Raw genomic sequence first — 12,023 nt, 5'->3', positions numbered from 1 at the left:
ACTAAACAAATTAGTAAGCAAAGGGATACTAGTACTAAATTCTAGAGATAAAGATACAGAAGTTTAGGGGAGTGATAGAACTGCATTTTTTGTGGGTTGTGTGCTGCTCTTAGTCAATTCTAAACCTACACTTTTGAGTATTTTCTAGAATTTTGTCTTGTCTCTTTTTAAATGCTCGTGTTACACATTTTCCAGGTCTTCTTTGAGAATAAATTCTGTAGATCACAGCTGCTTAGATGTTTTCCCCAGGTACTTTTTTTTAAACTCTCCTATATTTAATTCTGTTATATCTCCACTGTTGCATTACCCTCAGATCATGTTAAATGATTGTTCTCCTTAGTGCCAAATGGATCCTTCAAATGGCTGCAGTCAGTTAGATTTACAGACTAATCCCATAACCTCATACCAGTTTACTTTTCCTGGCTGTTGGGTACCAGAGTTTCTTTTCTTGTTTCTTGCTGGAGTTGGTCGAATTATTGCCATTGCCGTCTTTTACAGCGGCAGCATGTAAGAGTCCATGGCAAGCTGCCCACTCGGTTGGTGTTTTACTAGTAGTGCATTTTGGTAGATGTCCTTCCTAATGAATTCCCACTCTACATGTCATTGAAAAATAAAATATTTCTTGCAGTCACGATCAAGGACTGGTCGCCTTGTTTTCCACAGTTTGTTTAAAGTTCATGCTTTCCCCTTGGGTTGGATTATTACCAATATCCTTTGATACGGATTCAAGAATCCATACGGTCCCAATTAGTTGGGTAAAAAATTGTCTTAATTTCCTATTCCACTGTCAGATGCAGGTGCTATATAGGTAGCCCCTCATTGGTTTTAGGTTTGCAATGTAATCGTACCTTTATATAGTACTTTCTCACCATACGTGCTCTGTAATGAATTAAATTATGAATGCTAATTGTGGACCTGAGGGATTCTGTAACAGGAAGTTTAAAGTGGATTGTTAAAAACAGTAGTTTACTCTTCATAGCTTCAGTACTTCGGATCCTGTGTTGACATGCAATAATATTTATTCTTCTTTATGTTGGTGAGTTTTATGGAATAATGAAATTTTAGTTGAAATAATGAAAGCGTGCTACTTTAGGTAACGCTAGGAAATGTGACACAAGTGTTTTTAAAATGTTATTTTCAGGCGTTTTCAGTGACCTTGTTCCTGGTCAGTACTGAAATAGCTACAGTAGGAAAATTGTTATTTTCAGGCAGAGCAAGGAGTGTTTGTTCTGTGGGGAAGCTGCTCTCAGAGGATACTTTTGTAGATGATAATGTCGTCAGACTTCCGGGGGCAGGGGGAGGAACAACAACAAAAAAACCCAAACCCCCCAAAATTGATGATGATAAACATCCCAGTAATTTTACAAATATGGCAGTCTTATTCTATAACTTGATCCTAGTTCCTGAATGATAAATACGTCATTGCAGCCATGTTCTCACTGTCTGTTTACCACCCTCGCAAATCCGTCTTTTTCATTTTTTTAATGTTTATTTTGCCCTTTTTCTAGTATTTTTTCTGCTTATTTGAAAAGAAAATGAAATGTATATGAAAAGCTCAGTATATGCAACATGCAAATCACAGTATTATTTGAAACTATTATTAATAATGTGCTGCCATTTAAAAAAGTATAGCAATCATGAAGGATAACATAAGCATAAAGAACTTCTTCATGAAGAAAAACTGAAAAAAATGAAAAAGTTGTATTTATGAATAAAAACCCTAAGAGCTGAATGGCTTTTTTTGTACCACGTGCGCTCACAATTCTAAATAAAGTTCAGTTGTATAGAAAATCATCTTTCTAATATTTTTGCTTGTTTGTTAATTCTCCTGTACTTTGTGCTTAACTGTGAAAGTGATGAGCTCTGCTGACAGAGAGACAAGAATGTACTGCAATAGTTATTTCATACTCTCCCATCTAATTTTCAATTCATCCACCTATTGTTGCTATTATTATTGTGGATGTATTAAGAAATATCTTTTTATGTATATGTTATATATTGTTTATAATTATAATTTTGTACAGTACTTATCTCGGATTTCGTTTTACGACTTTGGTTGTCGTCTTCTAATACAAATGTTTGGGCGGATTCTACAGTGCATTCCCCTGAGGGCAGGATATCTGTGATTATTCTGCAAGTGGGCTCATGCGTCTTTCTGTCTGTGTGTTATTTACAAAGAAAAAACAAAATCTTCTCTTCCCAAGTGGAGTTTTATTGCCAGTCCATTATTGGAGCTTTAGTTTAGATTCAGATATCTATTTAAAGGAAAGGTTTTATCCATACACTAATTTATTATACAAAATGTAGTTATGTATGAATGACACTTGAAATGCCTTCAGTAACCTATCAACCAGAAAAGTCCAGTGAAGAGTTCTCAATAAATAAGTAAATAAAATCTTTAGGACTTGCACTACTATTACATGGTCATATATGAACAGTTTCTCCAGGCATGTGAAGAAAAAAAATAAAATGATGCAATAACTAAAAGTAAACATTTCACTGTCTCAATGCCATAATATTTGTGTTACTTCCCATAGAGTACTTTCAAAATGCAGTTTCTTTTAAGCGTGGAACTGTTTTCTGATTAGACTAGAGTCAGCTAAAAGTCTATTGTGTACATTGGGATACTGTGGACTAGTAGACATTTGATGTGACGCACATTAATTTATGCTCTGTAAAAGAACAAGATGCTCTGGTAATAAAAAATGTGCAGATGGCACACTTAATGCAGTGTAAGAAGCAAACACTCTCCAAATAACTTTTTTGCTAGTTCACGCTGCTAAGTTATGGGAGCTGTAGGATTGACAAATAAAGAAGTGGTGTAATATTGCCTATCAACCAAAATAATTACTTTAAAGACTCTAATTTTCTCCTCTTAGCATGCTGTTTACTCTGACGCTTCTTGCAACATCCATAATTTATTTGAATGAACCCATTTCTTATTAATGAAAACATCTGTTATAGGCCAGAGAATAGGAAATGTTTGTAACCTTGACCCTTAAAATAAGCCAAAAGGAGAGCTTAAGTTTGATACCCTTTGGGAGTTTCATAAATTTTAGGATTTCTTATACCATAGCATGAATGCAAATGAGAAAACACTCTGGCTTAGTATTAAGACATTTCAGGTAATATTTTGACACGCCTGTCTTTTTCAGAATAAAATGACATGCTGATACTGCTCATATTTGCCTTTACCTCAAGTTTCAACTGGTTGTAATCACAGAAGTTACTTCTCAGAAGCTGAAGGGTTGTTCCCTGCTTAGTTACAGACCCCTTACAGTTAATCAAAAGTTGCGGACTCAGTATTTCCTTAGGTATTTTGTTGGATATTGATGGCTAAAGTAAACTAAATACTGGAATTGGGACTGTCTGATTTTTTGTGTCACAGAATGGGGAGTATTTTAGGTGACGGAAGAGGCTGAGTGCTCTAAATATTTGTTAGTTTGATCTTGAGGTAATGGGTGAAATGAACATATCTGGGAGACGGGCTCTTTCTGGTTGCTCACCCTAACTGGGTAATAGTAACTGGACAAACGTACAAGGGAGTTTGTCCTGTGCGGAAGACGTGATTTCGTGTGACACCTCTGGTTTTATGGGTTAGAATCGGAAGATGTAAAGGTCGTGGCTTTCATTATCAGTGTTATCTTATGAATACAAATGGACAAAAGATTGTCTTGCAAAAGAACTTGTCTTCTGAAGTCTGGAAACAAATCTGGCTTCTTGCCTTTCTTTTAGTCTAAACTATTTGAATTCATTATATATATAGAATATGAAAATTTTGTATCATGTCTGTATATGCACAGTCATTGTTTTGTTTACAAAGAAATCCTAAGTAGCAAAACAAAAATAACACTCTTACTATTAACATCCAGTGCATGAGAGCCCCACCTGAGATTTTCGGCTCCTGCTCAGCTAGTTGAGATGCTGGGTGCAACCCTTAAACTCAACAAAGCAAAAGGATTTTGGAGCTAGAAGCCTGGCAGTGTTGCTGCTTACTACTAGCAGCTTCTCTACCATGCAGCAATAGTTTCTTGGATGTATTTCGTGCATTTTATTGATAGATCTTTCCTTCTGGTATTGCCCCGTGCAGGAAATGGCTAATTTTCACACGTTATTTTGGTGCTGTCTCCACCTTGTAACTAACATCAGGGTATCGTGCACTTTAAAAAAAAAAAAAAAAAACAAACAACCACCAAAAATAAACCCCAAACCTGAAGGCAGTGGAGAAAAGGAGACAATGTTGAGAAGAAAAAATAAACATATTTTCTGACAAATGGGGAAAGTTTGTTTCCATTAAACCTGTGTACGACTTGAAGTTTCTGTAAAATGTTACAAAGTAGCATTTCATTAAGCAGGAAAGGGGAACGTGGATTTGATGGATTTTTGGTTGGTCCTTGTGCATTTTGGCACGGATTTTGCTAGCATAGTGAAAGTCTCAGTAAAAATGAAGGAAAAAAATCAGTTTAAATGAAAGTGGTTTGCATGTATCTCTAGTTATATAGAAACTTCTGGAAATTATGATTAATGTCTTGCCAACTCTTGTTCTGTTTTTTTCCTTTTGAGACTATTAGGAGAGGTCATTGTTCTGTCAACAGAATTACATTCTGATTTGAATCAGAATAAAGCCTCCCCTTCAAAACTTGCCAGGGTCTTGCCTGTATTGTGTGTGTGTATTTTTGTTTTGTTTTATTTGTTAAGCAGTAAAGGCTTAACTGGATTTATTCAGACACAGCTCTCCTGTAATTGTTGCCAGCTTTTATTGTGCTTGGGGGGAGATCAAGGTGATCTGCAAGTTATTTGTGTTAACGAGAGTCCTGGTTAACAGAAGCCATATGCCGTCCACCAATACACAGAAGAAACATAGTACAGCTCATCCAGTATGTCATTAGATATGTATTTGTGCCAGGTAAATGATGCACCGCAAATCATAAAGCAATATTTCCGAAACCTGTTGATAATTTAGGTCAAATGTATTATATAAATGATGTTACTGAATAGGTCCTGTATTGCTTGTTGACACCACATTATGAAGGCAACTGCTAATAATTTGCTGTAGCGTGGGTAAGCCGTACAACATCAGTTACAGTTAGTTATGTCTCGGGCACTTGAGATCAGTCTCAACACTTTCCTCAAATACTCTTGTCCTCAGTGAAAAAGTGGTTAAAAAGGGGGGATGGGAGATGTTCTCAGGTTCCATGCAGCTGAGCAGGCTAAGACTTTTTTGAAAGTTAATTGATTTGCAGTCTGAGTAAAAATCGGTTCTGAACACGAGGTTCTGGATTCATGAAGGCCAAGAGCATTTAACTGCCATGGTGGATTTTGCTGCTCTGTGACAGCTCTGAACTGTTTCTTTAGTGAGCTTGTTGGGAAATGCTGACCATTTTTTGACGGCCTTCTATGCTCTCTTTGAAGTTGGAGAATTTATCAATAGGTTGCAAAAGTGAATGGTTTTTCAGGAAAGAAAAAAACACCACCTTGGTCAATGTGCTCTTAAACTTGTGGCTTTGGGAGACACAGTGTAGCACTAGTACTTACCAAACTATCATTAAAGGACTGTCAGGACTTTTATTATATAGGCTATTTTGTGTAGATGTTTTATGTTTCTCTGTAAATGCCTTTTGTGGATGGCACTGAGCTGGTGCAGCCTAAGTATTTGCAGCTATCTAGCAGAAAAAAAAAAAAAAAACCACTAGCTGAGAATTTTTGACTTGCTGAATTTTAATGTATTTCATAGTATCTGTTGCTGTTCTGTATCTATTGCTCTACACTTTCTTTTTTTAATGCATTTTATAGATTGCTCACGATGTATAATATTGAGCGCAACCATTATTTTTGCTCTGCTCCTTCAAGATGGATTTGCTCCCACTTCTGATACATGCATACAACACAGCTTTACTTCTGTGCACTGCCTTGGGTGCCACCTCACGTAAAACACTTACAGTCTTCGTAGCCACCCTATATTTGCAGGCAACGTGTGAGATTTTCATGTATTTTCTGTACTGGTTGTTTATAGACTGGTGGTTCCCAAAACTTCTCCGGCTGCGAGCTCCCCTTCTGACAGGGCTGTGGCCTCAGTAGAGGCGTGAAGAGTTGGGTATCTCCTGGGGTGGTGGCTGCAGTTGTAACTGCTGCAGCTGTCCGATTGGGGCTGGTGCAGGATCCTGAGTGCTTGAAGCTTTCTTGATTGCACAAACACAGTAATAATATTGAGGAGCCCAAGTGGGGTGAAACTTCGTTGATAACTAGTGGGGCCTGACATCTTCCTGGGCCCAGTAACGGACCCCTGACAAAGGGCACCCCACCGCTTTCTCAGAGCGGTGTTGTGGAGGTGGATGACTTCCTGTCTGCTGCCTCCTTCCTCCTCCTCCCTGGCTTTGAGCTTGCTCCTCTCCAAGCTGGACTTCTGGCTGACTCTTCCACAGCAGAAGTTATAGCTTAATTTCTCTGGCAAATCACTTAAATCAGCACTGAGGGACTGTTTGACTGTAGTGCTTCCCAGTCCCAGTGAGTCATGTTGGTGACCCCTGTTTCTAATACGTCATCATCTGCAAATATTTATGGACTGCTCTGTTTTCCTCTCTGTCATGACATAGTAGTGAGCAACCGTTATTGATTTATGTATGTGTTTGCATAATGAATAAATCCTGCCTTTGTATGTCATTTTTAAAAAAAAGTTACGTTTAGGAATACCAAGAGGTGGTGCGCTTCATCTTCAACTATCTCTTTACAAGGAGGAGGTGCCTTTGCATTGTGCGAGTGACTGGATGTTAAGCAAACCAAAATGCAGGTGGCTGGGGGGGGGTGTTCCCCGGGGGCATCCAGCGGCAGAGCTGTGCCAGGCTGACATCCAGTAGTGTAGCTGGTAAGAACTGAGGCTAATGCTGCAGTGAATCAGGTGTCAGGACTGTGGGTTTGGGAAAGCCCCCGAGGAAGGATTTGCACTTAAAAAAGAGGGTATTTCCCCTCAAACCTGAATCTGGTTTGGAGGCAAGGTAAGCCTGAGGTTGGTATCCATCAAAGATCTAGAGTTTGGACTACGGGGGCAGTTTAGAGACTTAGCGTGACTTGGCGCTTGCTGACCAAAAAGAAAACACAAGGAAAACTTTGAAGCCAAATAATTTGTCCATAGCTTTAATGTATTGCAGTGATTTACTTCCCATGTCTAACTCTGTGGCCATAGATCAATGAGCAACTTTTAATACCAATGTTGGAGTAAGTGAAGGAAGGAGGAAAAAAACCTGCACACACACTCCCCCCTCGCCCCCAACCCCCATCAAACAAGTGGTGCAAATCCCTCACCAGCTCCTCCACGCTAACCTGAAACCACAGCTGTCTACGCTAGCTTCACCAAAACAGTTACAGGAGGGATTTTATAAAACAGCAGTGGCAAGTATCGTTTTTAGAGAAGTGTAACACTTCCTTATACTTGTATTACATGCCTTAGTTCTTCCCTCATTGGATGTTTGCTCCTTTATGCTTTTATATGTGCTTTGTGTGACTATTTTTAAAATGATGCTATGTGCTGTATACTGACCTACACAGTGGTAAGCTTTGGATGCTCTCGAAACATGTGGAAGCTGTGGAAACAAGAATGTTGTGTAGTTCTGAAATTGTTTGTCGTTCTTCAACAACAAATAACTTTTAAGATACTTTTGAATCTGAAATAAAAACTTGAAGGCTACTCTAACTTTCTGTTGCTCGAGATACACAAATGATCAGAATGATGATACCTCTGGCAGCGTTTTGGGATTATTTTTGTTACGCTCAGGTTTTTTGCTTAACATCGGATGATGAGATTGAGCAAGTGGGCTGATGTATGAAATCTTGGTTTTGATAGATTTCCAGAAGAAGCAGCCAGACGATGACTCTACTCCCAGCACAAGCAACAGCCAGTCAGATTTGTTCTCTGGAGAAACGAACAGTGACAACAGCAATACCTCTCTAACCACGCAGGCCGCTAACTCCAACCAGCAACTTTTGACAGAACTGAATGTAACTTCACCGAGCAAAGAGGAATGTAAGTGCCCAAGTCTTAAGTGACAGCAAAGGAGGCATAAACGTTTTGGTTTGTTCTCAGGCTTACGTTTTACTCGCTCCCTTTGGAAGTAAATGATTGGCTTTTGGGGCAAAGGGAAAGGTTAGAAGTTATTCAGAAAATAGACATTGATGGCTTTAACAGAAGAATGAGCTAAAAGGGGTCACAGGAGTTTCTAACTAACTTTACAGCTGTTTGAACTGCAGTATACAATTTAATTATAATTTTGAGGCACTCTCATTTTGAGAAACTTTCTCGCATTGCTGGTAAATTAATATATATATTCTAGGATAAACACCAATGTCCTGTAAATTTTTATTTTAAAACCTTTTGGTTTTTAATAATTGCAGTTGCATGTAGCACTGACTGTAATGCATGTTTGTCTAGACTGCTGCTAGGTTACTTGCATAAAACTTAAGTTTCATGTGGTACTCATCTCTTCTTTCATGACCCATCTTCCTTCTTTGTTGAACTCGGTAAGGCAAAAATTCTCCCTGCAGGTAAGCTAAAATGTTAAATCTCAGCAAACACAGTAAGATAAAGTTGTCTTTTAAGTTATTCTAAACCTCTCTATATATTCTGTGTCTAATATATGGAGTTGTAAAATCTTCATTCTACAACTTAAGCTCAACTATGTCATTTGTAGTTTCATTTTCCTCCAACTGTAGCTTTATTTTGGAAGATGCTTTATGGAGGGAATCCTTCAGCTAAGTTTGCTTGTGCCTCTTGGCTGGTAAATAGACGTACACATTGGAAGAAAAACACGCCCATTTTTTAGTAGGGAATCTGCTAGAGCTGCTCTGATTCTTGAACATTGAGGCAACTGCTGGAAATAACAATGCTGGCAAAGCACTAGGACTAAAAAGCCTTTGATACGCTACACTCATTTTCAGTTGTGTTAACTGTTTGCATAGGATGGTCTTGCTGAGTTGCTGAAGTATGTATTCTGTTTACAGGTATGTAGATTTTGCATATATATTCTTTTTACTTCTGCAGACTGGTTGTGGACAAAGCATAAAGTGTCATTTGGGGAATGTGGTAGTTTGTTAGACTAACTAAAATAAAATTTTTAAATTGAATTATTGTTTTCTATCTGTATGTGAGAATATGGTCAGAAATACAGCAGGGTTCAAATGTGAACATTCTGATACCAGTTCTTGTAATAAGAGTAAACTTGCCGTGTAACTCTTGTCTCTCCTTCGCATACACAGTTGCTGCTGACCACCCATCATCTCTTCCTTCTGTCCAGCGCTTCTTCAGGGAAAACCTGTAGTCTGCTGTAAAAACAAGGCCTTAAAACAACCTTCCTAGAGAATTCAGCACAACATTATGCTTCAGCAACACATTTGGGCCTTCACAGGGCAGGGGGCTTCAGCACCTCTGCTGGCTTATTAGCCAGGATGTACTATTTGGTGTTACAGGCTGCTGCTCCAGTGCTTACTGGGTCAGGTTTTCTGAAGATTTGTTCAGTTAGGAATTAAATTGTGTTACAACAAAGTGTTTCTGTGGTGGCTGAGAAGGACTTGGGGGTAAGTGGGAAGGTGATTACAGGGATGGGAAGGAAATTAAATAGTGTCCTTCATCCTGAATTGCTGTAAGCTTGTGAACATGCACTGAAGGTGATGGATATTAGGCAGCACAGCCTGCAGAGCATTTGAAAATATTACCTATAAAAAAAATTCTTTATGACTTCCTGCTGGGATGATTTTAAGTGAAATACAGTGGAGAGATTTATTTACAGCTTGAGCTCTCTCTGTCTTCTCTCATCCCCACTCTCTCTTTAATGAAGCTTAATATCATTTATCAGAAATAATTATACACAGACGGAGCTTTTCTGATGGGTAATGGCCTCAGCGTGGAAGATTCTTTCCCATAACGAAGAATGCCCAAACTTTAAATGTCTGTTTGATTTTTAATTTGAGGGTGTCTTTTTTCTGTGCATTATTTATTTATTTTGCAGTGAGTTCTATACAGCATGCGCTGCTCTCAATACAGTTGTGTTCTTCAAAGATTGATATTTTGCAGTGCTGTGTGATGAAGTACAGCTATGTGCTGTTCGGAATAGAACTGTGGTAATTCACCAGAAATCAATGTATGGGGTCATTATGATAGTCCCTATCAAAGCGTGGAAAGATTGGAGTACTTGAGGAGGATTCTCGTGGTGCATTCCACTCCCCTCTCTTCCCTTTCAAGGTTTTGAGAAGAGTCTCACATCAAGGTATTTGCCATAGTACTGGAGTCCACAGGGTAAACAGATTGGGCAGGATTGCAGCAAGTCGTTCAGGCAATTAACAAATTCCATTCACGCTATGACAACTGAAGACAACCACAGAAATCTCATGTGGTATGATTCATATTCTGTGTCAGAGGAAGTAAGGGGTGGTTTTGTACTTGTTTTTAAGCAGCCGTTTCCGTTTTTAACACAGAATGAATGATATAGGAGAAAAGTTCCTCGGACTGGATTTTGCAGGAGTTCTGTTTGACAATATGCAAGTATTTCTGCCTTTTTTGTTACTGTTTTGATTGTCTGAGAGTTGCATTTGCGTTCCTGAGTGTCTCATATACACAACCAGGTTGTAGTGACTTTCCATCTCCTGCCACCCTCAGTTCTGACCAGTCACCTACCCCAGTGGCTGCGTTGCTGATTAACGTCTCTCCCCCCGGCAGATGAAAGGTAGCTCTCAGTCTTACAGTTACAGTCAACAAAAACGTGTTAAAGATTTATGCCCAGAGACAGTGACGCAAGCTTCAGGACTTTGTTTTCCTCTTTCACGTGTGTTTTGTTTTTATGAAGTATTGCTTATCACCAATTTCAAAAAAATGCTGTTGCAATTGGGGGGGGGGGGGGGGGGGGGGAGAATATTCTAAGAATATCTTCCCCCCCCCTTGAGTTGCGTTTTTCTATCCAGAACCTTCAGGTCTCATCAGTTGCAGTAAGTTTTATTAAACAAGCCTTTGCAGATAACAAGTATATTGGTATAGCTTTACTAAGTCTAGATTTGTATGGATTTTAATGATCTGTTTCTTCACAGATGGTTAAATCAGTATAACTTTTGTTCTGCTGCTGATTTATGTGCAGATAAGTTTCTCTGTTCAACTTCTTGTATACTTTTCATCTGTTCTCATTTTTCCCTTCTATCTCCTCCCTTCGTTTAGGGGGTCCTAATGGTAGTTATTTCAGTGTCAGTCACCATACAAGCCGCTTGCTCTGTCAAAGATTTCTTTTTCTAATTGGGTGGGCAGGGTTTTTGTTTATTTTTAACAGACAGGAAAAAAGGGATTTGACAATGGCCCTCGCTTCTCTCTCTCCTTACCTGCAGCCACCAGCACTCTTTAAAAATTTAGCTTATTAAGGAAGGTTCTTTGTATTTCGGCAAAGAAAAGGTCACACTGCACAGGGAATAATTTTGCTTAGTTTCAGGCCTTCATTGCTTTCTTTGGGGCTGTCACATTATTTTTCTGTCTTTATATGAGTAGAGCTAAAGCTGACGCTGTGCAGGTTTAAAACTAACTGTGGTGGTATGTGACAGGAGAAATGTCAACGTGAATAACTCCGACTGGCAGCTGGATCAGATTTGATATTTCAGTAGTTCCTAGCTTCAGTTGACATGATTTTATTTTAATTATGTGCTTAAATCTTCCTGGCCTCCTTGAATTAGCAAGAACCACAATTGAAAAAGGACAAAAGGAATAGCTGATGTTTCTAGAACAGTTAGATGCTCTACATTTCTACGTTGAAGACTTTATAAGAAGATACACAAAGATCTGAGATCTTGCTGTAAATGTCAAAAAATACACTGGAGATTTCAGCCCAGCAAGAAGGTGATGATCATTGACCACACCTTACCTCTGTGTGTGCTGAATTTGAGATGCCTAAATAGGAATGTTCAGGACTGAATGTCTGTGAATTTTGGCTAGTTATTTTATACCCTCCAGAATTTGAACAGTTGCATGTCAAGCTAAGTTTTGGAAACATCATTAGTTTATC

At 38.7% G+C, this 12,023-nt stretch overlaps 1 protein-coding gene across 5 annotated transcripts in view; it reads left to right on the top strand.

The window, feature by feature from the left end:
* ZFAND3 (zinc finger AN1-type containing 3) overlaps window positions 1-12,023 on the top strand; it is a 143,031-nt gene that overhangs the window by 85,781 nt on the left and 45,227 nt on the right. For 4 of the 5 annotated variants that reach the window (XM_082305770.1, XM_082305768.1, XM_082305769.1 and 1 more), the window contains one exon: window positions 7,838-8,017. In XM_082305770.1, the coding sequence (XP_082161896.1) occupies window positions 7,838-8,017 (180 nt within the window). Of the gene's footprint in view, window positions 1-221; window positions 250-7,837; window positions 8,018-12,023 lie in introns of those variants that run through there. The other variant, XM_082305771.1, reaches the window with a different exon arrangement.

This window comes from Platalea leucorodia (assembly GCF_965183815.1).
Source record: "Platalea leucorodia genome assembly, chromosome: 3".
NCBI lineage: Eukaryota > Metazoa > Chordata > Aves > Pelecaniformes > Threskiornithidae > Platalea > Platalea leucorodia.
The sequence above is the reverse complement of the archived record's forward strand: the minus strand, read 5'-3'. Positions and strand labels throughout refer to the sequence as shown.